The 26647-nt window shown below is 36.4% G+C and overlaps 2 protein-coding genes across 3 annotated transcripts; one reads left to right on the top strand and one right to left on the bottom strand.

The window, feature by feature from the left end:
* Positions 1–2637: 2637 nt before the first annotated feature.
* On the top strand, positions 2638–6101 carry cav3 (caveolin 3). Its single transcript, XM_028003792.1, has 2 exons — positions 2638–2910; positions 4223–6101. Exons 1-2 carry the CDS (start codon positions 2794–2796, stop codon positions 4562–4564), a joined length of 459 nt encoding a protein of 152 aa, XP_027859593.1. The 5' UTR covers positions 2638–2793; the 3' UTR covers positions 4565–6101.
* A 2501-nt stretch (positions 6102–8602) lies between these two features.
* oxtra (oxytocin receptor a) lies at positions 8603–24593 on the bottom strand. Of its 2 annotated transcripts, XM_028003791.1 has the most exons (3): positions 19967–24593; positions 18727–19819; positions 8603–9478 (listed from the first exon to the last, which is right to left on the bottom strand). In XM_028003791.1, exons 2-3 carry the CDS (start codon positions 19643–19645, stop codon positions 9225–9227), a joined length of 1173 nt encoding a protein of 390 aa, XP_027859592.1. In that variant the 5' UTR covers positions 19646–19819; positions 19967–24593; the 3' UTR covers positions 8603–9224. The 2 variants fall into 2 exon arrangements, with proteins under 2 accessions (XP_027859592.1, XP_027859591.1); XM_028003790.1 differs by having other exon boundaries at positions 18727–24593.
* Positions 24594–26647: the final 2054 nt, after the last annotated feature.

Below are 26647 nucleotides of genomic sequence, written 5' to 3'. Positions count from 1 at the left end.
ACTCACTGAAATTTCCCCAGATTCTTTAAGTTATGTGATGCTCTTGTCTTCCATACACAGAGCAGAAATGCACAATGCCATGACTCTTTATCATGGACAAAAGCTCTAAAACAACCAAATGATCCCAAATTGCTGACAAAAAAACTGTCCTCAGAGTAATGTACTCTTACTTTTTCTAAATTCTCCTCATTAGTTTTGTTGGGAGTATATATATATATAACACTGCTCAAAAAAATAAAGGGAACACTTAAACAGGTGTTTAACACTTAAAGTGTTCCCTTTATTTTTTTGAGCAGTATATATATATATATATATAAATAACACCCTTTTACAAACTATAGTTCCAAGAAGTGTTCAGATTATAGAAGATGAGAGTAAATATACATAAAAGTTTACTTTTAAAGTTGCCTCTATGCTTTTAGTCCAGCAGAACTGCACAGGATGTCAGGTCTGGGTGACTCATTTCTAAAAATGGTGTGCATCGGATGACTTGTTGCAAATTAACACATAAATCATTAATAATCAAAGTTGCATGGATGGCATGCAAACACACCCAACATTTAAATGGAGCCCCAACTGCATGTTGTCCATAAGTTTAGTGGCATCCCTTCCACCAATTACACCCCATGTCCTCACAGGTCTGAGAGCCCTAATGAAAGATAAGAGCCAGTGCAGTCTCATTTAACCATATTGATACCCATGAACACAGAGACATGCCACTACATCTCTCTGCACAGCTATTTCTGTCTGCCTTCCTCCATGCCTAACCAGCTCCCTCTCTCTCCACGGCCACGCCAAGAATAGACGTCTAATTGGCCTGGCACCCAATCACATGAACTCTGATCTCATCCCCCCACTGCCTCCTCAGCTCCCGGGCAACTGGGAAGAGGAATGGCACAGCACACTATGGAGTCACGCTTCCTGTACTTCTCTTTCACCAACTGATTGAGACAGAGAGCCGTAGCATAGCTGGGAGTTTTTTCTCGCACCTTTCATAGGGAGTATCTCTGCATCACTTTCCCTTCTGCAATCTTTATTTGGCAGCTCCTCCGCTTGGGTTTGTTTATGTTGCCTGCTGATATGGAATCCAAAGACTGAAAGCAACAACTGCAAAGCCTAATTTAGGCCGTCTGGGTTTTATTTAGGAGGAAGATTAGATTTTATTATCAATCCCTGGTTAAAATCTGAGCTTTTAGATGAAGTTGAGGTCCAACTAATGTGATATGGATCAAGGTAATGTTTCAGTTTTGTTCTCCCAGAGTTTCTTTAGTGAAGATTTGTTTTACTCCCATCTGTGCTGCTTTATAATTAATGGGAAGTTAGACAAACTATTTATATATACATATATGTATACATGTTCTTTTTTGTAAATTGTTTGGAATGATGAGGATCCTTATTATAATACAATGAAAGTGAAGATTGCTTTTGTCTTGTCAGTTCTCTTACTAATTAATTTTAATTTTGTTTTACTGTCCCTGGGAAGTATTAATAGGCCTTAAATGTTTTTACATAATTTTCTTGCTATAATCACACAGGTTAATGTGCATTGTTGGCTTTTGGCTTATTTTTAAAAGTGTGACATGCATAATGTAGTTATTTGGCCCCATTAAATATTTAGAAAACCTTAAACTGGTAAAGACAGTATTAATCAGAGAACCTTGTTTGTCTCATGCCATTTAAGACAAAAACATTTAGAAGAAGAAACTATGTTCAGATGAGACCAAAATTGCAAACATGCAAAGTATGCCAGGTGAAAAGCTAAGACTCACCATGAGCACACCATGCTGACTTTGAAACAAGGTGGAGGCTGAATCATGCTGCGGAGATGCTTTTTTTCTGCAGTGACAAATAAGTTAATCAAAACTGATGGAGAAATGAATGGTTATAAATATAGCAACATTCTGGAAGAACACCAGCCGGTTCTTGTTTTAGATTGGTCCAGAACAAAGATCAAGATCAAGAACAAACCCTAAGTGAGAATCTGTGGTCAGACTTGAAGATTCACATTCAGAGACACTCTCCATCCAGTCTGGCTGGACTTTGGCTGTTTTACAAAGAGGAGTGGACACAAATCAGTGTTTAGATGTACAAAGTAAAAACATAACACAAACCATCTACAGCTGTAACTGGAGAGAGAAACTATTGTACAAATATTTAGTCATTGAAGCTGAATGTGAACAGCCGCCACAATTTCACAATTGTTTCTTGAATTGAAAACTGTGTATAATTTTCCTTCCAGTTCACAATTATGTCCTACTAAGTGTTGTTCACAAATCTCATAAAAACCCAATGGCATAGATCAAGGTTCATGCTTATAAAACAACAAATGTGGACATAAAGACACATCTGACATAAAGTTTAGTAATTAGTAGTTCAAACCTAACTGAAGCCATGTGGGTGTGTTTGTGCTTTTTTCCTGTAGTGGAAGTTAGTACCACTGTGCAAACCCATCCCAGTTAACCTGACAACTCCGTGTGAAATATGACACAACTCTGGTTCTTCTTTAAGGCATTCCTTTTCTCTCAGTGGTCATAACATGGTGTTTATGTGAGTGTACAGTTGTATGCGTGTGCGTGTAATTTTGTGTGTGTGTGTGCATGCAGGGTGGGGGCTAAGGCCACCATTTCTATCAGGGCACATGAAGCAGCTGTCCCTTGGCATGTCAGCGGGGAGCGTCAGAGACTTGCTACAGAAAAAGTTCAGAACTGAGCTGAGAACTGCTGTGTGCAGTTTCCAAAAAGGTTCTCATCGCTCCTGTCTTTGACTAAACCTGGGACCTGCGCAGCCTCAACCATGGCGGATCAGTACCAGTACAACACCAACGAGGAGAAGATTGTGAAGGACAGCCACACCAAGGAGATCGATCTGATTAACAGAGACCCCAAACAAATCAATGAGGACGTGGTGAAGGTTTGTGCAGAAATGAGAGAAAAAAAAACTGTCATGAGAAAGGTTATAGGGATCAAACTCACAGTCTCTAATTGCATGTTTGCAAACGTAGATAAAATTGCAAATATTAGGTGCTGGGAGTGCTGAGAGTAGAACAAGGCATTGTACTAGCAGAGAAATCCTGAAATAGACCAGGAGCTATTCCTGTTGCTTGAGCAGAGCAAAGATTTATTTTGGGGATGGGCTTGAAGGAGTTGGAAACCAATACACACTGTTGCTCTGATTTTCTGTCACTGTTTATTCTTTATTTGTTGCTATGGAAATATCACAAAATATATTTTTGCTGTTATTATTAAATAAGTAATCATAAGTATATTTTGTTTAAAAGAGTTGGGTCGGTGTAAATGAGGTGTTTAGTGTTTAGTGACTCCATGACTCACTTTAGAAACATTTACAAACCGGTTTGTGCCAGATTTTAGAAAGCTGTACACTGCAACCTTGAAGATAGGACTCAACTTATAAGATACTGATCTTATGTTGTAGATCAAATTAACAATTTTAAATTTACAAACACTGCAAAAATATTCCTACACAACGGAATAAAAAATTACTGGATGGTGTAAATATATCTAAATAGAGCATGTAGATGATTAGAAATGTTTCTGATGTGCAATGTTAACTCTGTTTTTTATATAGATATATATTAAAGTTTAAAATGATCCAAACTTTAGAGAAACTAGATTCTAGTAGTTTTTTTAATCCAGTGAATTAGTCATTCAGAGTTAGATCCCTATTTGCTGTTTCCTTTGGAAATTGCCTTATAACTTCCTGTACTTTTCCCATGGAATAATTTGAAGTGGGAGATAAAGCTTCAGATGTGCCGTGTGTATCTGCCTGCAAAGGTTTGATTAGTGATGATAGCTGACAGCAGTTCGATGCCGAGCCTCAGCTGAGAATGTAATGGCCTACTTTTTTTCAGGAGGACCAGGTGGCTCGTAATGCAATCCAACAACAGACTGGAACATTGTGGAGCCACTCTGTTATGAATATTGCATGAGGCTATCTTTGATTTAACAAAAATGAGGCAGAATAAAGCTCTTTGACTGATCTGGGTGCAGCATTAAAAGCCAATCCACCACTTTGTCTGTACATGAAGTGTGTAGGTTATTCACTTCTCTGAGTGTGAGTGCTGCACTCTGTGGTTTTCAAAGGGTAAACTTTACACTTCACATGAATTTGCAGGAACTGTTTATGGTGCTCATTGGTCTGCTTGGAAAAGTTGTGCTCTCTCAAGGATCTGTACTAATGACTTCTGTTTAAACTGTCTTATTAGGTGGAGTTTGAGGATGTAATCGCAGAGCCTGATGGCACACACAGCCTGGATGGAGTGTGGAGGCTCAGCTACACTACTTTCACTGTGTCCAAATACTGGTGCTACCGCGTCCTGTCTGCTGTCTTTGGCATCCCAGTCGCTCTGCTCTGGGGCTTCCTGTTTGCCTGCATCTCCTTCTGCCACATCTGGGCCGTGGTTCCCTGCATCAAGAGCTGTCTGATTGAGTCGCAGTGCGTCAGCCGCATTTACTCACTCTGCATTCAGACCTTCTGTGATCCTTTCTTTGAAGCTCTGGGCAAAATTTTCAGCAGCGTCCGCGTGGCACTGCGCAAAGAAGTCTAAGAACTCACACTGCAGTTTGAAATATGACCAGAGAAAGTGTGGTATGTTTTTTTTACAGCGGAAAAATAATCCATCCCTGGCATCTTGCTTTCCAACCGACTCATCCTCGTCTCATTGCAGCATTCTGTTCTCCGCCCTCCAAAGTCTGAGCCAGAGATCTAAAGCCTGACATGCCCAGTGTGCATTTAGCCAGCAGAAGTGCTGTGACAGCTGCAGCAGGCAGCATGGTTCTCTGACAGCTCTGGCAGGTCTAGGTTGACCCAAGCAGAAGAAGGTCCACTGTCATAAAGGGAAGCTCGGTTTTCATGCCTACAATGGTTTTAGAACACATTAAAACCCAATTTTGTGATGCTAAAAATGAGATCATGAAGAATCATTTAAAGAATATTTTTACTTCTAATGTGGTATATGTCTTATTAGATCCAGATGAAAAACAAACAAATCTGTTATTAGGAGAAATGTAAAAATAAATATCAGAAATAAAGTTCAGCTGTTCTACTAGGACTTACATGACATTTGTTCACTTAAATCCTTTAACAAAAGCCAGAGAGATTACAATTATATTTGCCAAAAGATGTCAATAAAAATATTTGCAGCATCAAAGATCAAAAACAATAATAACCAACAACAGAAATATTAAATTAACAGTTTCCCACCAGAGAAGATTGCGTCCTGAAATTAAATGAAGGAGATTTCAAAACAGCATCAGTCACTTACTTATCAGGAGTTTTCACCTCATTACCTTTTAACAGATTTGTTATTTTTCAGTTGAATGACACATCATCAGTATGAAAAGTTCGGAAATTATTTATTGCAGATTTATTGTTTTGCATCACAAATCCTGACGTTTGTACAGAAATGTGTCCATTCTCAAGAGGCACTATTTATGTATCCACTAGGAAAAGCAAGAATTCACAAACATGCAAAAAATATATAACATTAATTAACATCGCTCTAAAGATAGATTGTTGCATTTATGTTCTTTAATTTGGTTCCTTTCAAAAGTTTCTGCATTGTTTTGTTACTGATTTACATCATGTTGTTCACTATATACCTCAAAGAAATGAAATGTATTGTACACAACTACTTTGTCCTGTATTTTGGAGTTGTTTGTAAGTGCTTTATACATGCTTCATTTTCTGTCTAATTTATAAGGACCCTTTATAATGCAGTATAGAAAAAGGATTTTTTTTAAAATAGAAAAATTTCCCAGTCTGACATGTACTTCAAGATATGACATCTCTTATAATACTTTGTACTATTTTGTAGTAAACAAACTCTTTAAAACTTGTAATGTTCACAGTTAAGTAGAGTTTAGTCCATGCAATAATTTAGTGTATTTGCAAAAGCTTTAGAAATCATCCGCAACAAAGTTCTTTGGAATTTCTGTCATCCTGGAAGCACTGACCAGTGAACTGAGACCCACTAGAGGATGCTGTTGTGTGTTTTCCATGTGTTCTTTCATTAGACCATTTCTTAATGGTTCACTGCCACCACACACTGCTTTGTTCATAACATTGTTGTTTTTCACTCTGCTCACGGCGTTCTGGTCTTTTATTTCCCTGCAAACCTTTCATGCAATATTTTATTTATTTGCTCTTTGAGGGAAAAATAATATCAGTGTTTGGGATCCAGCAAGACTGGAAAATGTCTGTAGTGGTGAGATTCGATTTCAAAAAAAGGTTCAAACACTTTCAGTCAGCTGAAAAGCCACATTAATGACATCATGGTCTATTTCCTTTAAAACATGTGCAAGTAACCCTTCATGCATGACTTGATATCCTCACGTAAGTTATTTGTGTCTTTAGGCATGAAAAAATAGTTTTCATTTTCTTTAAGCAGTGTTTTCACATGTACATCTAGGTATTTAGACTAAAATATGTATTTGACAAGTCAATTAATAATGTCAAAATGTGTGAAAAGTAGACTAGCAGATAATTAAAAAGATATATTTCCTGTGCCCCAAGACAAAAAAGAAAAAAAAAGAAATGAAAATTCTAAATTGTATTGTTTCATTACAGGTAAAGAACATAAAAACAAGGTTTCTACTTTGAAACGGGTCCATTTTGAGTTTCTGGATAAGTGATGTTTTCCTTGCTTTTGTCCTAGAGCTACATCAGCTTGCAAATACAATCTTCTTCAGTATAATTCAGACTTTTTAGCATTCTTAGCTCCCTCCATTCCTCGGCTTAGCCAAAGAGCCTTTCCAGTCCTCAAGGGCTGTTGTCCTGAATGTTTCAGATGGGTTCCTGGTACAACTCACCTGATTTAAATAGCTGATATACTGTATCTCCTCAGTTTGTTACCAATTCTAGGTGAGTGGCTGGTAATACCTCCACACTCACTTCACTTCGATATTAGCTGCACATTCTTCCCTAGAGAGCTTTCTGCACTCTAGAGACTTAAGTCTTATAAAACAGAACAGACAAAAATACTAAATGTATGCACCACACAATTCAACTAATCTGCAAAGATATTGTTTAGGAGAAAAGAATGACTGATGTTGAAGTATTTTTAAGAATAATAGTTACAGTAACTGCAAAAATAATTAAGTTAAGTGATACATGATATCTACTTGAGTGAGCAGATGATAAATTGCAATTTCCTCCTAATTCAAAACCAAAATTTCAAAACTTTCACAATTATGTTAGTGCTTAGTTGGATACTGACACCAGTATTTTTTACTCATATTATAAAAACTCTGTTAAGATTTATTCAGGTGCACAATACTGTTTACTGTCTGTCAACCATGTTGGTCTGAAGACGGGTTTATGCGTTGGCACTGGTTGACCAGTAAGTGGTATGGAATGGCAAAGTGTTAAACTTATCCAGTTACATATAAGTAAATGTCCAGTGGAGTGGAATAGAAACACTCCGGCTGGATGAGCGTGAAAAATATGCTCTCAATAATATTTATCATTTATTCAGATTTTGAAAACTTGAAATTCAAAAATAAGTAACTTAAACAAACAAAAATAAAAAAACTAAGACAAATTGGCATTTATGGAAGAGGGACATCATAAATCCTCCTGGAATAAATTATATAAACATCCATTCTGATGCCCTTTAGAAAGAAAGTCATATTCACAAAACTGAAAACAATCCATAAAATATTGTCTCAAAGAACTTAAAGCAGGGGTCTCAAACTCCAGGCCTCAAGGGGTGCAGTCCTGCAGTTTTTAGATGTGCCACAGGTACAAAACACTGGAATGAAATGGCTTAATTACCTCCTCCTTGTGTAGATCAGTTTTCCACAGCCTTAATGACCTAATTATTCTGTTCAGGTGTGGAGCAGCAGAGGCACATCTAAAAGTTGCATGACTGCGGCCCTCGAGGACTGGAGTTTGAGACCCCTGACTTAGAGAATTTAAGGTATTTGGAAAGGAGGATTGTAAAAAGGTTTTAGAAAAGTTGGCAGGCTGCATAATCCTTGTAAAGGCTGTGATACATGGCAAATGTAACAAGAAACTGCTAAATGGTTAGAGTGGCCAATCATTGTATCTGCAAGGTAAGTCGACTCGTCTCATTATGTAAGACAGTTTATGGAGACACGTACTGTTGGATTTTATACTTTTACAAAAGAGGGAACTCAAAAATAAGTTGAAGACAGAAAAAATAAACCTGAAATAAATAGTGAATGATGTAAAATTATGATTTATCTGGTGAAATTGCTATGCTGAGAAATATTTGTCTTTCAGCAGGTCTTGCTGTTTGTAATTCTTCTATTAGCATCATCAAAAATGGCCATCATTATACGGTTAGGTATTCATACAACCACGATCTTCAATGTATTTCAATTGGGATTTTTTGTGATAGACCAACTCAAAGTAAACTGGAAGGAAGATTATACATAACTCCTCCCAGTAAAATTCTGAAATTGTGGCTCACATATGTCTTCAGGAGTCAAAACGGTGGACCGCCAGGATATTTGCAGGGATTAAGTTACATGAGACCTCCTCTAAGAATGATTATAACTATGGGGCTATGAGATATTACTATATATCAGCTGGACACAAACAATTACATAATCAAAACCTGTTAGTACTTTAATTTTCTTTTATTGTTTTCAAACCATTTGTCCAATGTTTAGCAGAGACAGGCATGGCATAATAAACTTAACAAAACCTTGAAGTAACAGTTTATATCTGTGCAAATATGTAACAAGCTGAACAACAGTTATATCTGTTATATCGAATTTATAACAGAGGAATAAATTTATAATAACAACACAGACAAACTGGACAAAACCGTAACAATTTACAACGCATCAACATTCGTCAAATAGTCTTTTTATTCAGTTTGTGTGCACAATAAACACTAAGATACACCTTAAAATGTACATTTAGAGCAAGTATATAACAAAAAGAAACACATAGAAAAAGTTTCATTCAGTCAATCTTTTTAGTCCTTAATTATCTCATTGAAATTCATGAAAAAAATTTCTGTTGATTAATGCTTTCAGATTCACAGTTAAATAATAAATTTATGCAGAAATGAAAGGACTGTGTGGGTTGTTTTCCCCCTTCTGGGCTTTAACAGCAAGTCTTACAGAGAGAGGCATTTTGAAAAAATCGAACCGCTGGAAAATTTATGGGGAGCAGCATGTAGTGAGAGGCTGAGTGGGCAGCTTGGGAGACAGGAAAAAAAGGAGGCCAGGGGCTTACGTGGTGGATGTCTGTGTGATGCTCCTCTGACTGCTGGTGCTCTTAATGGCAAAGGTTGACGAGTTGCTCTTGTGGCTGGAGTCAAAGTCATGCTCACAGTGGCACTGGGATGACTTAAGGTAGCGAGCGGAACAACACAGAAAGTTCTGCCTCAGGTCATGGAAGAGATGCCCAGCGAAGCACATATAGATCCAGGGGTTACAGCAGCTGTTGAGGCTTGCAAGCAGCATGGAGATGATGAAGGGCATGGCTGCAAACGGGGAGACAGAGAAAAGTTACTGCTGTTTGATGGAATAAGAAAGACAAACTGAGTCTGGAATTTTCTCTAAGAAGTTTTGGAGGTGCTGGTGGAAACCGTAAATCCACCGCCAACACTTGGTTTTGTGTTAGCAAAAAAACTGATTTACAGAATGCATTTTTTTTTTTGTCATTGTTGTTGTTTAATGAAAGAACATTTCAGGAACAAACAGCCATAATTCAACTTCCCAACTCTACTTCCTTGATGACGCCACACATTTACCTCAACGGACCCATTTTAAAAGCTGATGTTTCGACCTTTCATTCAAACAATTAGCTTAATTTAAATCAGCTAGTTTATTAGTGAAGAAAGCATTTCTTCACTGCTTTAGATAACATCAGGTCAACTGACTATAAACTACAGGAGAAAATGTAATAGAAGGTAGATTCTATTTTAGCTTAAAGACATAACTTTTAAAAAAATAAATTTTAAAAAGGGTGGCTAGAGTCATATAAATTAACCAACACCAGCTGCTGTAGGATTTTTTTGCTGTATTGATTTTAGACTGGAGGTTAAGGCTAAACTCTTGCATTGTTTATCTGCTATTACCCTAAGCCCTTTAAATAAAAATGGTCAGAGGGTCCTGTGGAGCCGACTGAATGGCAGCTTCGCTTCTGCTGGTCTCCCACAGGCAGCTGTGGCCACACTGTGATTTACCATCAGCATGTGAATGTATGCGTGAAAGGCTGAATGTAGTATTTCAGAGTCCTCTGGACCAGATAAAAACTGTACAAGTGCAGACCATTTACATCTTAGCAATACCAGCAATTTGCACAAGAAGCATTAATTTTTATTGAATAATTGTCCAATCAGAAATAATAACTGCAGAAATCAAATCTCAGTTTTATTTTTGTCTTGTTTTTAGAAGCACAGCTTAGCAATGTTGCACAGTCAAGTGACCCAACCCTTTAGAAGAAATGTTACTGTTTAGTTGTTTACTGTTATTTGTTTTTGCCATAATATCTGGTTATTGCATTGGGTGCTTTTGGTGGTTTCAGCATTTGTGTTTCTGAAGAAATTATTAATAGCCAGCATGGTAAAAATGTCTTCCAGCAATGGGCCATTGCTAGTAGAGACGGTTCTCTACAAGATTCATGCAACACCGGATATGTACAAGCATTGCTAAAAAAGAAAATAAAAACTGTTTCATTCTCACTTTTTGACATTACATCAGATTAAACTTTTCTTGGTTTAGGTCTGTTGGGTTACCAAAGCTCTTTGTGTTTGAGAAATTTATTTTTTCTTTAATTCTGGAGTCAAGTTTATAGGCTGCCAAGGTGACATAGACTTCTTCCACAGTGGCTGACAGGTGCAAATGCACAGCAAACAGCAAAACAAGCTTCAAACAGATGAACGATGCAAACTCGTTCATGAACACTTAAAAAAACAAAGGCAACAGAAAAATGCTGCAATCACAGAAAATGGGAGCAAAAACCTACAACAAAATCAACAGAACAAATGAAGACAGAAACGGCTGCGATCAACAACCAAAATGGTGCAACGACAGGAAATAGAAGCACGGGGGAAATGCCACTACTACTAAAAACAAACAACAGTAAATATGAAACTCGCTCCACAAAATGGAAGTTCCAACAATTTTATTTATTTATTTATTTTGCATATAAAAATTTGAGATGTCTCATATAATTTTTAAAGGTGACCAGACTCGGCATTTTTCTGGATCATTTGTGTTTTGGAGTTTGCATCACTCATGTGTTTGCAGCTCGTTTTGCCATTTGCTGCACTTGCATCTGTCAGCCACTTTTTTGAGTGAGAACAGAGCTTTTTGAGGATCACTCCTAAGTATTGAGTTTATTGTACTTAATCCACTCTCTGTATAATTTGGGGGTTACCTGTTAACACCCATAGTTTTCATACTATGGGTGTCTAAATATATTTATTTAGACCAATAATTTTGGCACCTTCAGGGATCAGGAAATTGTATTTGAGGATGAGGCAGAAAGGAAAACGTTCCCATTTTTCTTCCTGATAACTTTGCAAATTCTTTTTTAGATTGTTCCTCATGATGTTACATAGGGAAGCAAAGCATTTAAAGTGTTCCTTAAAACACATGCACAAGTGTGCGTCCATTTAACTCAAATTTTGTTAATAGAACTATCAAAAACTTGCATCATCTGGAATTTCCAAGGATTTTTAAAGGCAATCTCAATGTGAGAAATCCCAGATGGAGCACTGAAGAGAGATTATGCAAACAAATAAAAGAGGAACATTTTAGCCTGATGTAAATTCAGACAGCAGGGAAAAATATTATATATCTTTTCATACAGTGTCTTTTGATATCTGCTTTCAACTATAAATCAAATTCTCCCTGCATGTTTCACCACAATATTTGATGGAAAATGTGCACACTTGGCTTCAGAATAGTGAAACTGAGCAGACAGGAGGTCAAATAGTCAGGGGCTAAAGAAAATTGGTCGATTTTGCAGGAAAGTTGTTCTCAGTAGGACAGAATCTGTGTATGTAGAAGATTGCAGGAAATGATTGAACTTTTCTTATGTAACAGCTGCAATTGTGACTTTGTAGCCTCCAAAAAGACTGAAAGGTTTTTCTTTTTGCATATAATTAGTTATGAATTTTCCTTTATCCCCCACAGGAATAATGGTCTTAGTGTGCTACTGGTAAGGGACTACAGCAAAAGAGTTATTAAGAGCATGGAAATGCACTGCTTAGGAAAGAGAGCTTACATTTCTAAATCTTTGAAACTCAATGCTCTGGGAAATGATGCAGGAAACAGGAATTACTGTTTTCAATTTGAATGTTTTAGTCTTTCAGTTTGGTGTCAACATTTCAGTACTGCAACAAGAGTCATTGTTGAGTTCATAAGCAAAAGTAAACAGTAAATGCAAACAAACTAATGAGGGAACAAACATATATTTACTCTGTATATGCTTTTAGAGCACGTGTGTCAAGGTTTAGTTTTGCTAAACTAAAAGTGTACTACAACACACAAAAAAACCTGAGACTGGAAAATGGTTTTACAAAATTTCAACCATCGCTGACCGTAGACATAAATCCGAACTCTGCAGAGATATTTGTCAGATTCAAAGAGGTGATACTGTTTCTTGCCCAGTGATGCAGTGATAGATTACAGAAAGCAACCTGAAGTGGTACCATGGATGACATTTACACTGCTAACTCCACCGTCCACCTGACATTTGGCAAATGAGTTTCAGATCATGTAATTGGTTTGTATCCTGTATTTAACCTCGTCTCAGTGGTTGCTAATCTTTCTCTCGGTCTGCCTGTGCCCTAGCTAATCTTATTGCTTCTGTCCCCTAGATTCATTAGAAACTGCAGAGTAAATGCCATCATAGAGGGCATGAAACTCTTACACCACCACACATGATTAAGAAGAGCTGTCCTCTATGGGTCATGCTCATTGATTAAAACGTGACCCTACTGCGTTAGTTAACCGTGTCACAGGTTGTGTCATCTTGGAGTTGCAACTTCTGCAATGTAGTGCAAGGCAGATAGTGCAAAAGACCAATTGGAGTTTATCAGGGATTTATCATCAAAGCAGATGAGAGTGGGGCCCCGATCTAATTTGAATATTGTGTGGCTTCATGGAGAAAAAGCCCGTTGCTGAATTGGCTCATGGAGTCTCTCACAGGGGAATGATAGATCACATGGCAAATGAAACGACAGTCTAATCACCCTGTGGGTGGTACATCTGTGTGGCTGTCAGAGCTGATTCTGCCCAGTCCAAAAGACTCCAGAGAAATTCATTTAACTCTGATTGTTGTTCATCGATGGTAAACATGCATTAGCAGTAACCTCATTTAGATTTTAACACAGAATTAGATTCAATGTTAAAAAGCAAGAAGCTTTTGAGTTGTGCTTCCTTTCATGTAAAAGACACAAGAACTGACCTTTACAAAAAAAAAAAGACTTTGGAGATTGAATGGTGGAAACTGTGCCCATTAAAACCCTTAATGCAAATCAATAGTGGGGTGTGAGTCAGCTTCCAAGGGCAGCAACCACTGCAACAAGATGCTTCTGTTCACAATCTTTTCTTTTCTGTGGAGTTTGTGTCGGCTTCTGAGTCAAGGTTTAACCTTCAGCTATTTTGTCCACCACATAATGAAATCTGTCTGGCGGCTAAATGTGAAATCACACATGCAGGCGACTGATTTCCCTCTACAAACCTCAGAGAGAATCGGGGATTTTGTTGTCTTCTGACATTTTCAGAAATGATGCTGATAAGCCTAATCAGGTGCCAAAAATGGTAAACCTGTCTGCAACAGGTCTGGGCTCAGTCATGTTATCCCAGTGTCATGAAGCTGACTTCTCATTTGTTGGAGGGGAATAGATTATGCCTTGCATGATCTCTTTTTATAATAAAGGTAAAGTTATGCTTTTGATTAGACAGAAAAGTAACTTAAATGTTTACACTTGATCATGATTGTGCATGTTTAACTGCATTGCTACTTGTTTTGGTATTACCTACTGAGCCAACAGTGAGCTGCTTACATCTTATGTCTGAAACACTTTTATAGTTTTAAATATCTAATTTTATAGTAATTATAATAGTAATTGTTTAACAATGTTTAAAAATATTGAGTATAAAGGTGAACGTAATCAGTATTTTTATTTAGAAAAAAATAATAAAATCAACCACTATTTGAGCATGCTGATATTGTTTTTCAGCAGCTTTGAGTCATTTATTTGTACCTTTTAAAGTTAACTTGAAGATAGAAGCACAAAAAATAGCTAATACTTGTTACATTTCCTCACCTATGTCCAGAATGTAAAAATTAAGAGCAACATTTTATTTTTCATAATGTATTGTAACTTTACAATATGTCAACAAAAGTCATAAAATTAAATAAAAACACAGTATTATTTATTGACTACTAGTCACATTGTCCATTAAATGTTTTCCCAACTCAGATATAAAGAGCAGAAATCAATATAGCTGCTTTTTATTATGACTAAATCAACATTCTGAAGGTTTTCTTTCTGTCTGTATGACTGAACTCAAGTTATGTTTCAGATCTACAGCCTTCTGGGAGCTCTAAACAATCGCAGATATCTCTTATAAGTGCCTTGAAAATGTATCCATACCCAATGAATGGTTTTATATTTTTTTCTATGTATAAAAAAGTGAAATGACTAGCATCCATTTGGATTCAGCTTTCTTTAGTCTGTATTGTAGAACCACCTTTCACTGCAGAAAATGCTGAAAAGCTTTTTGAGCCTGTCTCTACCATCTTTGTATTTCTAGAATCAGAAATTGTCACCCATTCTTCTGTGAAAGAATAACTCAAGCTCGGTCAGATTGGAAAGAGAGCATCAGTGTTTTTCACCACTCAAGACTCAAAAAAATTATGGTGCAATTTTACCGGCTTTGAAATGTCACTTTCTGATTTCAGATTGTAAAGAAATGTATGACTCATTATTATTCTATGTAAAAAGTACCAGATCTCATTGGGACTGGGGTATTTAATGGCCAGATAACAGAGAATTTCCTGCTGGTTCAGGCTGATAAATCCTCACACTCATGCAGCTAGACATACAGGAGAAAACCAAGGTCAAACAAGCAGGGGTCTGTTTGTCATTAGGCTCAGTTTAGCAAACAGGTGGTATTCACCTTGCATAAAAACAAATCCTCCTATCCACAGTGACCATGAGAAACAGAATTTATTTCCTTCAATCCACAGAAATACACCTGTAGCCTATGATTACCTATAAGGATGTATATTTACTGTTGGTTTTAATATAGGATCATGTGATAATGTGTGTATCATATATGATTTAAAAAATGAATGTGAGATGAAACATCATTGATATTTTTCAGTATTTGTAATATGGACATTTTTCCGCTTGGCTGAGGTTTATTTCCCAAGCTGTCTTTGCCGGGTTTGCTCTTTGAGTCTAATTAACTCTTTATCAGCACACACAGATGACACTACTGCTCTCCTTTGTACACAAACACTGGCTCTTGTCGCAGCCAAACTCTGCCATTACTAAGTGTCGCTGACGTCCAGACGTCAGCCTCCTCCTCTGCACCGACTCACCCTCCCTAACGGGAAATAGATTAATCGTTTTCTTCTTTTTCCACACACTGAAGCTTTTTGTCCTTTTTCTGGCCACTATTCCTCTAAATATAACAGCGAGGTGCGGCGTCAGAGCCAATTACCTTTTCATCAAGCACTCGTCTTTGCTTGTAATGCATCAAATGGACAAAATTGGAATAGCTGGTCTAGGATTGCAGCGGGCCCCTAGCAGAATTTAACAAGGGGCCTCACTACACCCACAAAATGTTTTAAATGAATTGTCCATGGTCAACCACTGTATTTCTTTTATATAACTCCATTATTTAGTAAATCAAAACAAGTTTGATTTTCTCTTAGTTTACAAATTTTCAGTCCAAGTTCAACAAAAGAACTGATTGTTTTTACAAGCACTGAATTTTTTCCATCTATTGATTAATTAATTTGCAGCATGAATGACTCCATGACTCCAGCAGCAGAAATGATACAACATGCAACTTTAAATGATGAAGCTGAATAATAAACAATCTTAAGTAATTTTGTTTTATATTAAAATTATTTTTTATGATCTCAAAATAGCTATTGATCAACCTTAAAAGTACGGAATATGATCCGTTTAGAAAAATGTTAATGTAGTTCTAGAATCTGAGTGAAAGGAGCTCTTGAGCGCCGCCTACTGACCTGGTGGAGGCAGAATAAGCAGTTTAGTTTGCTTTCGCCTTGGAATTGCTCTGAGTTTCAGAGGTGAAAACAATTATAAACAAACATGTCAAAAGATAAACAAAAACATGTTCACTTGGTGATATGAATATTACCCATGGTACCAAGTTGTCCCACAACTTGGGAAAAAGTTATCCAATATTTAGACCACAAATAATGTTTCTGTTGCTGATTTTCATCTCCAGCAGGTGCCCTCTGTGTCATGAGCAGACGGTGTAAGTATGTAAGAAAATTTGCTAAAAGAATGGTAGGAAATGTGAACTGACTTTGATCTTCTAAAATACTTAAAATGGTCAAAGCTACACTGGATTGTTAAGCACTGAACAGAGTTTCTATAAAACATTGTTTTGAATGTTTAAATTGGTTACTCTGTTTGTGGAAACCTTCAAACGGAGTATTTCTAATGCTTCTTGGGGTTAGAATCACCTGAGTTAAAGAAAAGAACATGCCTCAAACACGGTTTGAATTATTTTATACTAAGTGCAAAGACCTGAAATTAAAAATCACACGTTTTGGTTCTTAGTTATAATTTCTTTAAGCCCAAAGCTTCATCTGCAGAGTGTTTTGTGTGTGCAGAAAAATGGACACACTCAGAGTAGAATTCATGCAAGAACCACTTCGGTTAAAAACATGTCATCTCTGTGCTGCAAGAAAACCTCTCACCATTTCTGTCTTATGCTATATTTGTTTCTGAAGTTGTTGTCGTGTGCAAATGATATTGTTCTGTTTTCAACTGTTAGTTCACAAATACCCCCAGGTTAAGCTATAAAAGCATTATTTGTATTTATTTTTACACCTTTCATATAATATCTCATTCTCATAATAATATTTTGGATTGCATTTACTCAAAGAGAAAAAGAAGATCACAAATTTAAGTGTATAACCCAGAGGTGTGGTCGCTCACAGTAGATGCATAGACCACATGTAGTAGGTGGCTGTTAGTCACTTATTGTGGTTAAATGTCAAAGTCCCCCACAGGCACCAAAGCTGCCTGATGCACGCTTGTGCACACTAATTTGATTAATCATTAGCCTTCAATGAGTCTCTGCAGCTCAAGAAGAGTCTGTGGAAAGTTGTAAAATTCTGTATCCATCCTTTCCTTTAAAAAAACACCATTGATCCTTTAATCATAACTCACACAACATGTCTTAGCAATAATGCATTCATTAAAATAAGGTGATTTTACACTACAACATCAGGTAATTGTAGGATAAATCGGCATCCAGTACATCAACACGTTTACATGTCTGTCTGCTTTCCAGGAACAGGAAAACATCCTGACAAACATTCTGGCTCTGCTGGGAAACTAGGACCTAATAAGTTGTCAGAAAGAGCATAACTGTTACCATAGGTCAAAAGTGTCACAATTTATTAAATGAACAATTAGCTAAAATATTGAATATTAAAAATATAACTAATAAATGGATTGACTAATTTTAAAAAATATATCTAGTTTTGAACATTAAAACATTTTGAAATCTAACAATCTACATATTTTATTAGAATTTGATTAATTTCTTTGCTAAGATGTATGATATAATAATTGTAGCATTTATCTATTTTACATTTCTGATGCGCCCCATCATGAAACATCTGGATATCCTGCCTAGCAACCTAACTGCTGACCAATCAATTTGTCTATAGCAGTGTTAGTCCCGCCCCCTGACTTTCATAAATAAAACATAAAATAAAAAAAATATGATTTGTTGCAACAGAGGACTATAAAAAAGTTTAATAAAATAAACTCAAAAATAATTGTATAAACGTTTAGATGTAACGAATACATCAGTTAATTATTTTTGATATTTAATTATATTTATAATATTATAAGATATTTTATATCTCATTTAAATAATTATAAATAAGGGCGTTTGTATGTATGTTCAGTTTAAAAAAATTTTTTTTTTACTACAAATATGAATAATTATTTATCCAATTATTAATTAGTTGGATTGTGGAACCTTTGGCCCTTGGAAGGTCACATAATCAACACATAAGTCTTTGACAGCTTACCTTCCTTGTTTGTGATCAGATTATGGAATTATATACAGACTTTATCTTTGAGCCGCGTCTGGCTATTTTCTGGTAAAATCGCCAAATGGTACAAACACAAAACCTCCTTTTTAATCTCGGTGCAAATTCTCGGGATTACTGAGTCACACTGTATAAATCCTCTGCATTCTGGTGAATATTTGTTGAGACCCGAAAAGGTCTAATTCTACTGTAACTGATGAAACCAATGATTTTTATGCGTAGAAAACAGCTATTGTTGAAGTCAGATGAATGAACAATAATAAATTGTATATTTTCACAAGACAATTGTTTTTAAAACATATTCAAAGGGGATATATCGGTTTCTGTGCTGGTGTTTTGAAGTATTCCAAGTGCGTAATGCACCATGTAGCGCACAGACACCTTTTTGCGCACAGCGCGCATTCATTATAACAGCCTTTTTATTCAACTTACCCTCCCGGGGTGCAGCTGGATCCCACGCAGACCACATCTGGACTGAGAAAAAGGGAGTCCAGCACACGATGTACGCCACCACAATCACAAAAGTCATTTTCACGGTGGTTATCTTCGCCTTGGAGATGAGCCTCACGCTGCTCACCCGGGCCAGCGTGTTGCTTTTGCAGGTTTTGGGGGTCAGGCTGATGCACTGTTCGCGTCTGGTTTTCAGCTTAAAGTTTTGCCATATCTTAAAGCTGATCAGACCGTAGCAAATGCTCAGTATGGCCACGGGGATAATGTAGATAGTGAGGCTGATCCATGTAATGTAAGCTTTCGCTCCCCAGGGTTTCACGAAGTCGCCCCAGCAGTCGTACACTCCTGAGCCGACCTCTCTGAGGGAAAAGATGAATATCTGCGGGGTGCTGAAGAGCAGGCTGAGGAGCCAAGAAAATATCACATAAAAACGATCTTTTCTTCTGTGCAGAGAGCGGAGAGGCTGGCATATGGCCAAACAGCGGTCTACGGACATCAAAACTAACATATAAGTGGATGCAAACATCCCGACAACCTGCAGGTATTTAACCAACCTGCACAAAATATCTGGTCCGTAGAACCGAAATGTGATGTCCCAGATAAGTTGAGGGAGGACCTGGAATATAGCCACGACCAGATCGGCGATGCTCAGGTGCTTCATGAAGTAATACATGCGGGACTGGCTGTGTTTGGTGGTGTGGATGGCCAGCAGGACGCACAGGTTCCCTGCGAGCGCCAAGAAGAGCACCAGAGCGAGCACGGTCACCTCCACCTTCGCCACCTCCTCATTCCTCTCCAGGGGGTTCGTTTGATTCAGCCCGCCGGTCCCGTTCAGAAGGTTGGAGTTCCTCCAAGATTCGTTCAGTTGCCAGATATCACTTTCATTGGAAATAGTTTCCATTGCTGCAGTCTCGTCCTCTCTGCAGAAGGACTCGTAGTGGTTTGGTCACCAAGAGAGGGTCGTGAGCGCCTAAGTCTTCCTTGCGTCCTTACAGGTGCCAAGGCATAGTCAAGGTCAGTTTATAATCCCCAGATGGCAAAAGGGTTTTACGTTGTTTCGGACGTCACCCATAGTCTGTAAAAAGAGGGGATGTCAGGGAATATTTTTATTATTCTTCAAACAGAAAAAGAGAATATTTTGTCTAAAGAATTACATCCCGAGAACAAGACTGAAACTGCAAAACATTGAAACAAAATTATGAAGTACATTAATTCAGCTCACCTGCCTGTAATCCACCAAGCAACAAAAATATTTAGAAATATAGTTTTAGAGAAATAAAGAATGCGGCGTTTACACCCAAAGTCTAAACATAAATGTTAAAACTGGAGATGAAGAAAATAAACTAGCATCATCTCTGCTGAGAGTCTTCGGAATGGGCAGCAACACAGCGCATGAGCCCGTGTTATAGGGTCCCCAGTTCGTCAGGAGCAATAAAAGGTCCTACTTATCACCACCACTTGGTGGCCATGTGCACTTTCACTGATCGGTTCTGCAGCACGAACCATCCTCAGGGAAAGACCCCCAGAGCTGCATTATATCTAAAAAAAAATGTGCAACAATTTATATATACACGAATACACGCATCTAAAAAATAAAATATTAATCTACTTTTCAAAATATTTTTTGAAAAGTAGATTTATTTGACTTAGATTTAAAAATTGACACATAAATTGGCATTTATTCCAGTTAATCTTGCACATTTACTTTAAATAGCCTTCTAATTTTGGATGTTTGTTTTTATAATGAGTGCTGAGTGTAAAATTTTAACAGAAAGTTAAGTGGAAGGAAGAAAATGTAGAAAATGTTACACAGGCAACCATGATAACTGCAGCTTTGAGACAATTGTGAAATTAAGCCTTTTCAAGAGATGATATCCTTGGACTGTGTGGTACATGGAAATGTTTTTCAGTAATCTGTCATTTCTGTACTCACAATTCTGCAGCTATAATCTTCTATATGAAGCAGAGAAATGACAATTAAGTTGTTTCTACCATAGTTCTTTGTTCTTCACAATTTTCATTTAACATGCTTTCACACTTCATCCTTTGAATGTGTCTTTTCAGCTGTTTTGGCTTAACCTCCTTTTGGAAAGTGTCAGTGACTGTCTGCTGGATAACTCAACACTCCCTCCTATCATTCAGTATTATAAGATGTTTTTCTTCCTTTTTTAAAATTCTTTTTCCATTGAGCAGATGTAATATTAAAATTTTTTGAGAAACCATATTTTGAGTTTTCAGGAGCTGTAAGCTCTATGTTTGTGTGCATCTGTAACTTCCCCCCCTCTACTGTATTTATTTCCGGTCACTTGTAGAGAACATCCAAAAAACCAAAAATCTGTAAATCAGGGTGAGTGTTAGCGGATTAATTCAAATATTATCAGTCGTGCTTTGAATGTTAATGGATTCAGTGATATGACATCATCAAGGCACTCCCCTCTTTTGAAGCCGCTCTGGTAATAAATGGATGGATGCATTTGTTGGCACATAAAATATTTGAGTCATAAGCTTGCTCAGGAGAGGCACTAAAAGCACCGGCTACGTTCCTAGAAAATCACCCTCGGCGCTGTAAACATGTGCTTTTTATTGCCCATATCGAAAGGCATCTCGGAGCGGATGTGCTTGCCTGCTTTGAGCTTTTCTAAAGTCATATTGATCTTCTGAGAATGTAAACTGTTTAGCATCATGGGAATAGGACAATGCACTTTGTTATTGATTTTACTTTAATGACGCACGAGGGGACTGCTTTTTGTTCAATTAATCTTTTTATAATTAATGTGCTCATAACCAGTTTATCAGTATAGAACAAAAATGACTGAGATTCTCTTCACTTGTTCACAGAGGACATTTGCCTACTTACATTTATTGGCAGTCTTTTCTGATTTCTATCTTTATGTCCATATGTTTCATTCCAGGAATTTTTCAGAGGTCATTTCTCTTCTCGCTTCCCACCACCATTCAGCCAAGTGTAATTGTGCAAGGCTAAAGAGTTCAGTGGTTATTTTTCCAACAATCAAAATTACTTAAAGTAAAACCAGTGAAATATAAACTGTCTAAATTAAGTGTTTCTTTCACTGACACAAAGTCAGATCTTTGAAAGTTCTCATGACGGCAATAAACACGGTTTTCACAATCTTTTGGAATCTACAGTTAAATGAGAACAAGACACTGAATATGTATGTTTTACTTTCTTTTCTTTTTTACTGCAAATATGCCTTTTCCAATACTGCTTTGTTCACAAATTTATTGACAACATAGGAGACACACTTTGGGTAAAGCTCTGCACAACTTTAAACAATCAGTAACATTTAAAGTTCACCTGAGAGTAATTGTTCACTTTGAGGAAAGAATAATAAAAAAATACATAAAATTGACACGTTTTTGTTCGAAATGACTCAAACTCAAAACTATTAGTTTTGTTAAGGTATGACTTAACATTTCTAAGTATCGTTCATTTTGACTGACATAACATAAACAAACGGTAATGTTTTAAGTCAGCAGAGAATTGTATGAAAGTAATTGATATAATAATGATATCTTTATTTGTAGGTTGAGTTCTTTGCAAAAAGGGCTTCTGCTTCAAGTGAATCATCTTAAATTCAGATGAATTGCTAAACAGCGTGAGATTACGTTTCAAGCTCTTGCTGACAGGTTAAAGAGAGCAGAAAGAGTCAAAAGCTGGATTATTTGAATGCCAAAGGAGACACAGAGACAAAGGGGAGAAAAATATTTCTATTACTGTCAATGTGAAGCCAGTTCTTAGTTGTTGCTGCATATTTTATTTTACCAAAAACAATCCGGCATAAATTTAGCAAAATAAAACTGTTGTTTATATTGCTCTATCATTCATAAGTGGAAAAACTCAAAACAGAATTTTCCTTACTTTATTTAATTTTGTTCTCAGTTTTCAGTCAGACTTGAGTTTACTTAGAAACACTTCAATCTGAGATATGTGTACCACTTACATATTCTTTCAAATGTCAAATAAAATACTGTTAATTCTCCAGGGATGTGGTATGTGTGCCAGAGAGCCCACCCCTCTGTTAGGTTTGATTTTGGAAAATGGGCAGACGTCCCAGGATTTTAAAGCAGTGGCTACGGGGCTGGAGTTAATTTAGAAAGGCCTTGGAAATTAAAAGAATAATGATGCGTTAAATCAAAATATCTGCCTTTAGAATATGAAATGCGTAATGACCACCCTGGCTGTATCTGCTGAGCCACAAAAGATCAGTCAGGATGTGAGTAATGAAATTTGATGGTCTGAAAAAAACATGATGAGTGAAATTGTCTCAGCATAACAAACGATGCAGAAACCATTTTGCATCGTTAAATATCACTGAGGTTCCACAGAAACTGGTGAATGGATGGATGAGGGTTCAACAGTTTGAAGATGTTGCAGATGATGAATGAAGAGATGAAATGGTGCATTTATAATAAAAAAACAAGAAAGTCAATGTATTTAATTAAAGCTTAAATAGAAAAAAGTTTCTTGTGATGTGAGAATTTGAATTTTCTGGAAAACCAAAAAGTTTTTTCTTAGATCTAAACTGTTCATACACCTTGGAAATGTCCAAATTCATAGGATATTGAAGTACAATGACATGAAAAAAGTGTTTGGGCTCTTTCCTCATTTAATTTTTTTGTCACTCTTAAGTGTTTCAGAACATTACATCAATTTAAATATTAGTAAACAGCAATAAAGATGAGATTTGTGCAGTGAATCACTTTTTCTGCTTCTTCCACATGAGCTCTGGATCTCTACAGCTCCTGCAGAGTTACCAGGAGCCACTGAGCTTCCTCTCTGCTCTCACATCCTGGTCTCTCAGTGCAGAAGAAAGGCCATATGTGGACTTATTGTTGGGACTCACCTTTTTTTGTTTTGACATAAAAAATTGGAACAGCCCAACAATGCTTTAAATTTCAACACGTTTTTATCCTTGACCGTTCTCACGTGTGTTTTAGCAACATTTTGAAACATCATCCTTTTTTCCATCCAGTTTAGTACCAAAGAAATTGGGAAATTTGTGGAATAAAAATTGACATTAGATGCTCTCAACCTCATAAAGTCTCTCAAAGATGATTAATTGGCTCTTTCAGTTCATTACATGCGTGTCTTTAAAAAACCTGTATTGTCATCAAACTGAGATTACAGGCAAAATTACTATCTACCATTTGGATGTGCAGCAATTTTAAAATATCTACTCCAGATCAATTTGCACATCCTCTCTCACTAAGGATGTAGTAGTATAGACATAGAAAGAAAGGAATTGTGATGTAATTGTAGTTATTATGCAACATTTGTTTGACAGTGCTATGCAAGAGATGTTTGATTTTCTAAACACAATCATTAATGTTTCTGATAGCTCCACAAATGTTTTTGCCTGTTTATCTTCATTTTCTCAAACTGGATGTTTGTGGTTAAAATCAGGATATTCTGCATCTATGAAGACATTTAAATACAAAGATATGACACAGAACCTTTGGAGTTGGATACTCATCTATTAAAGGAAAATGAAATACAACATGCTAGTAATACAAAAAAAGTTTTAAGATTGGTCTGGTCAAAGACTGGACTGAAATCCATTTGAAATTACGTGGCGTGCGCTACAACAGGTTCTTCATGCCAGAAAACTCTCCTGTGTGGCTTATTTTAAACAAAGTCATGAAAAAGACGGTTATTACAAACACTTGAGGTCATTAGAGGATGTTACTTTATCACATTGGACCAGGTTGTTTTGGAATGATTTGTTTTTTCATAATTAAATAAAATTATCATTCTTTGATCTGAAACTTTGAAATTTTGCCAAAAAGCAAAAACAGAAGAAATCAAATAATTTTTCACAACTGTGCATTATTAAATTAAAGAATAAATTGAATCAATCAGTTATGACAATCGGTTATCCATAATTTGGAACATACAATGAGTTTTTAAAGGATCTTGTGTGAAATAGAAAAGAATGAGAATGGAAAACAGAAAGCTATTGCTTATTGCAGAAAAATGTAAATGTATTAAATATTACTCTAAACTTGGTACCTACTCTACAGACATGGCATTTTGAAAAAGAGTAATTTACTGATGCTTTTCTTTTTAAAATGACATTAGTTCTACATTTTACAGGTTAAAAGTAACAAACAAAAAAGACTAATAAAATCAAAATAGAATATTAACAGAGGATTCAACACATTTATTTTAAATAACATTGAATGTTATTTCTAGCCTTCAGATGGATAATTAGCTACTGGGGTCACGATGTGCAGCAGAAGCAACAGCAAAGAGTCTCCACTAAAAAACAATAGCGGCTGGAAGAGTGAGAACCGGTTGAGGAGTCTCAATAACCTTAAGCATGATCCAATTATTGTAACCAAAACAATGAACATTGATAATTGGCCCTTAAATCTCATCCTTTTTTTTAACTAAGGTATGTTTCTCAGTACTAAATACGCAGCAGCACATTCGAACGTTAAAGCAGAGGAAAATGTATAAAGAATCCCTGCTGAAGGAGTCAGATTCAAAAGCAAAAAACAAAGAAACCTTTGTAGTTAGTGTGCAGAAACCACAGGAAAGCTAACAGAAGGGTATTGTTGTTTAAATTGACTGTAGCAACAGCAATTTTGAGTTATTGTGGGGTAAATATATGTTCTGCACTGTTCAAACAACTTGCAAACACATCAAATGTAAGCATCACTTTTTTAAATTTGTTTAAATATTCTGTTACTGCTTTAATTATTTCTTTCATGTTTCTAAAGGGAATCACTGGACTTAGGTTTAGTGCATGTAATTAAGTAAAAGTTAGTGATAATAAAATTAATTTTGCTTGTGAATATTTGGTATTCTTTCCGAACACGTTATAATTCAATGTGCAATTATGTTCTACATAGTTTAAAACAAATGTTGACAGGAAACGTTAGTCAGTTTTACGTGTAATTTAAATATGAAGAAGTGTTCTTTTACAGGAGGCAGCTTTAGGACCTAATTTATTTCTTCTAAAAACTTTCAAGTATTACAGCAAAATTAAAAGAAAGTTTAAAAGACTCTGCCTCTGGCAAACACAGGGAGTCCAAAAAAATAGAAACCTTTGGAGGATTATAAAATGAAAAGGGCAACAAGGGAACAAGGGATAAGCTGAAAGGCTGAGCTTCTGATATCCAAATGGAAAATGTTAAAGTACATATGTATTATAGAGTTTCCTCAGTTGAGAAAATTGTTCTGAAATGTTTTTCTGCCAACCAACAAAAAAACAGAATAAAAGAATAATTTCTAAGCTTCAGTATGTGAAGTGTTGCTTAAGTATTATTTCATATGATGGGCTAAATGAATGTAAATCTGCATGTGTATTTCTTAGATTGTAGATGTTGGGATAATTTGCTGCGGGTCTCATATAAAACTTGTCCTGTCAGGATAAAAGCTGCAAACTTCTAAGCACATAAGGTTTGAGTGTAAAACTGGGGGAAATATATGTAGGGAAGCTTCTGTTTGTCATAACAAGGATAAATCCTGATGACAACACTCTGGGAAGTCCAGGTCCTCCATCTTTGTGGTTAGCATAAGCTACATGGAGTGAAACTAAGGAAGAGCGCAGATGGAAAAAATTATCCTCCTGGATTTTCTGGCATTAGGAATTCTGAAGGAGAAAATCAGATTTTAAGGGATTTATATACTACTAAGCCCAGTTCAAGGTGGTGAGAGATGGGAGAAAACTGGACAAAGATCTGCAGACACTTAATATTATGCTTAAAAATGATTCCATGGAAAAGTAAAGTTCGTGGTCAAAAGTGGTTAACAGATAACTATTTGATTTACAGTGCCTTCAACGATATTCAGTCCTTAAACATTTTCTCATTTTTTATGTGTGAACATCAACTTTGAATGCATTTCCTTTTGATTCTAAGTGACAACGAAAGGAGC

This window comes from Xiphophorus couchianus, chromosome 20 (genome assembly GCF_001444195.1).
Source record: "Xiphophorus couchianus chromosome 20, X_couchianus-1.0, whole genome shotgun sequence".
In the NCBI taxonomy this organism is placed as follows: domain Eukaryota; kingdom Metazoa; phylum Chordata; class Actinopteri; order Cyprinodontiformes; family Poeciliidae; genus Xiphophorus; species Xiphophorus couchianus.
Note: the sequence above shows the minus strand (reverse complement) of the source record. Positions and strands in the feature narration are given on the sequence as shown.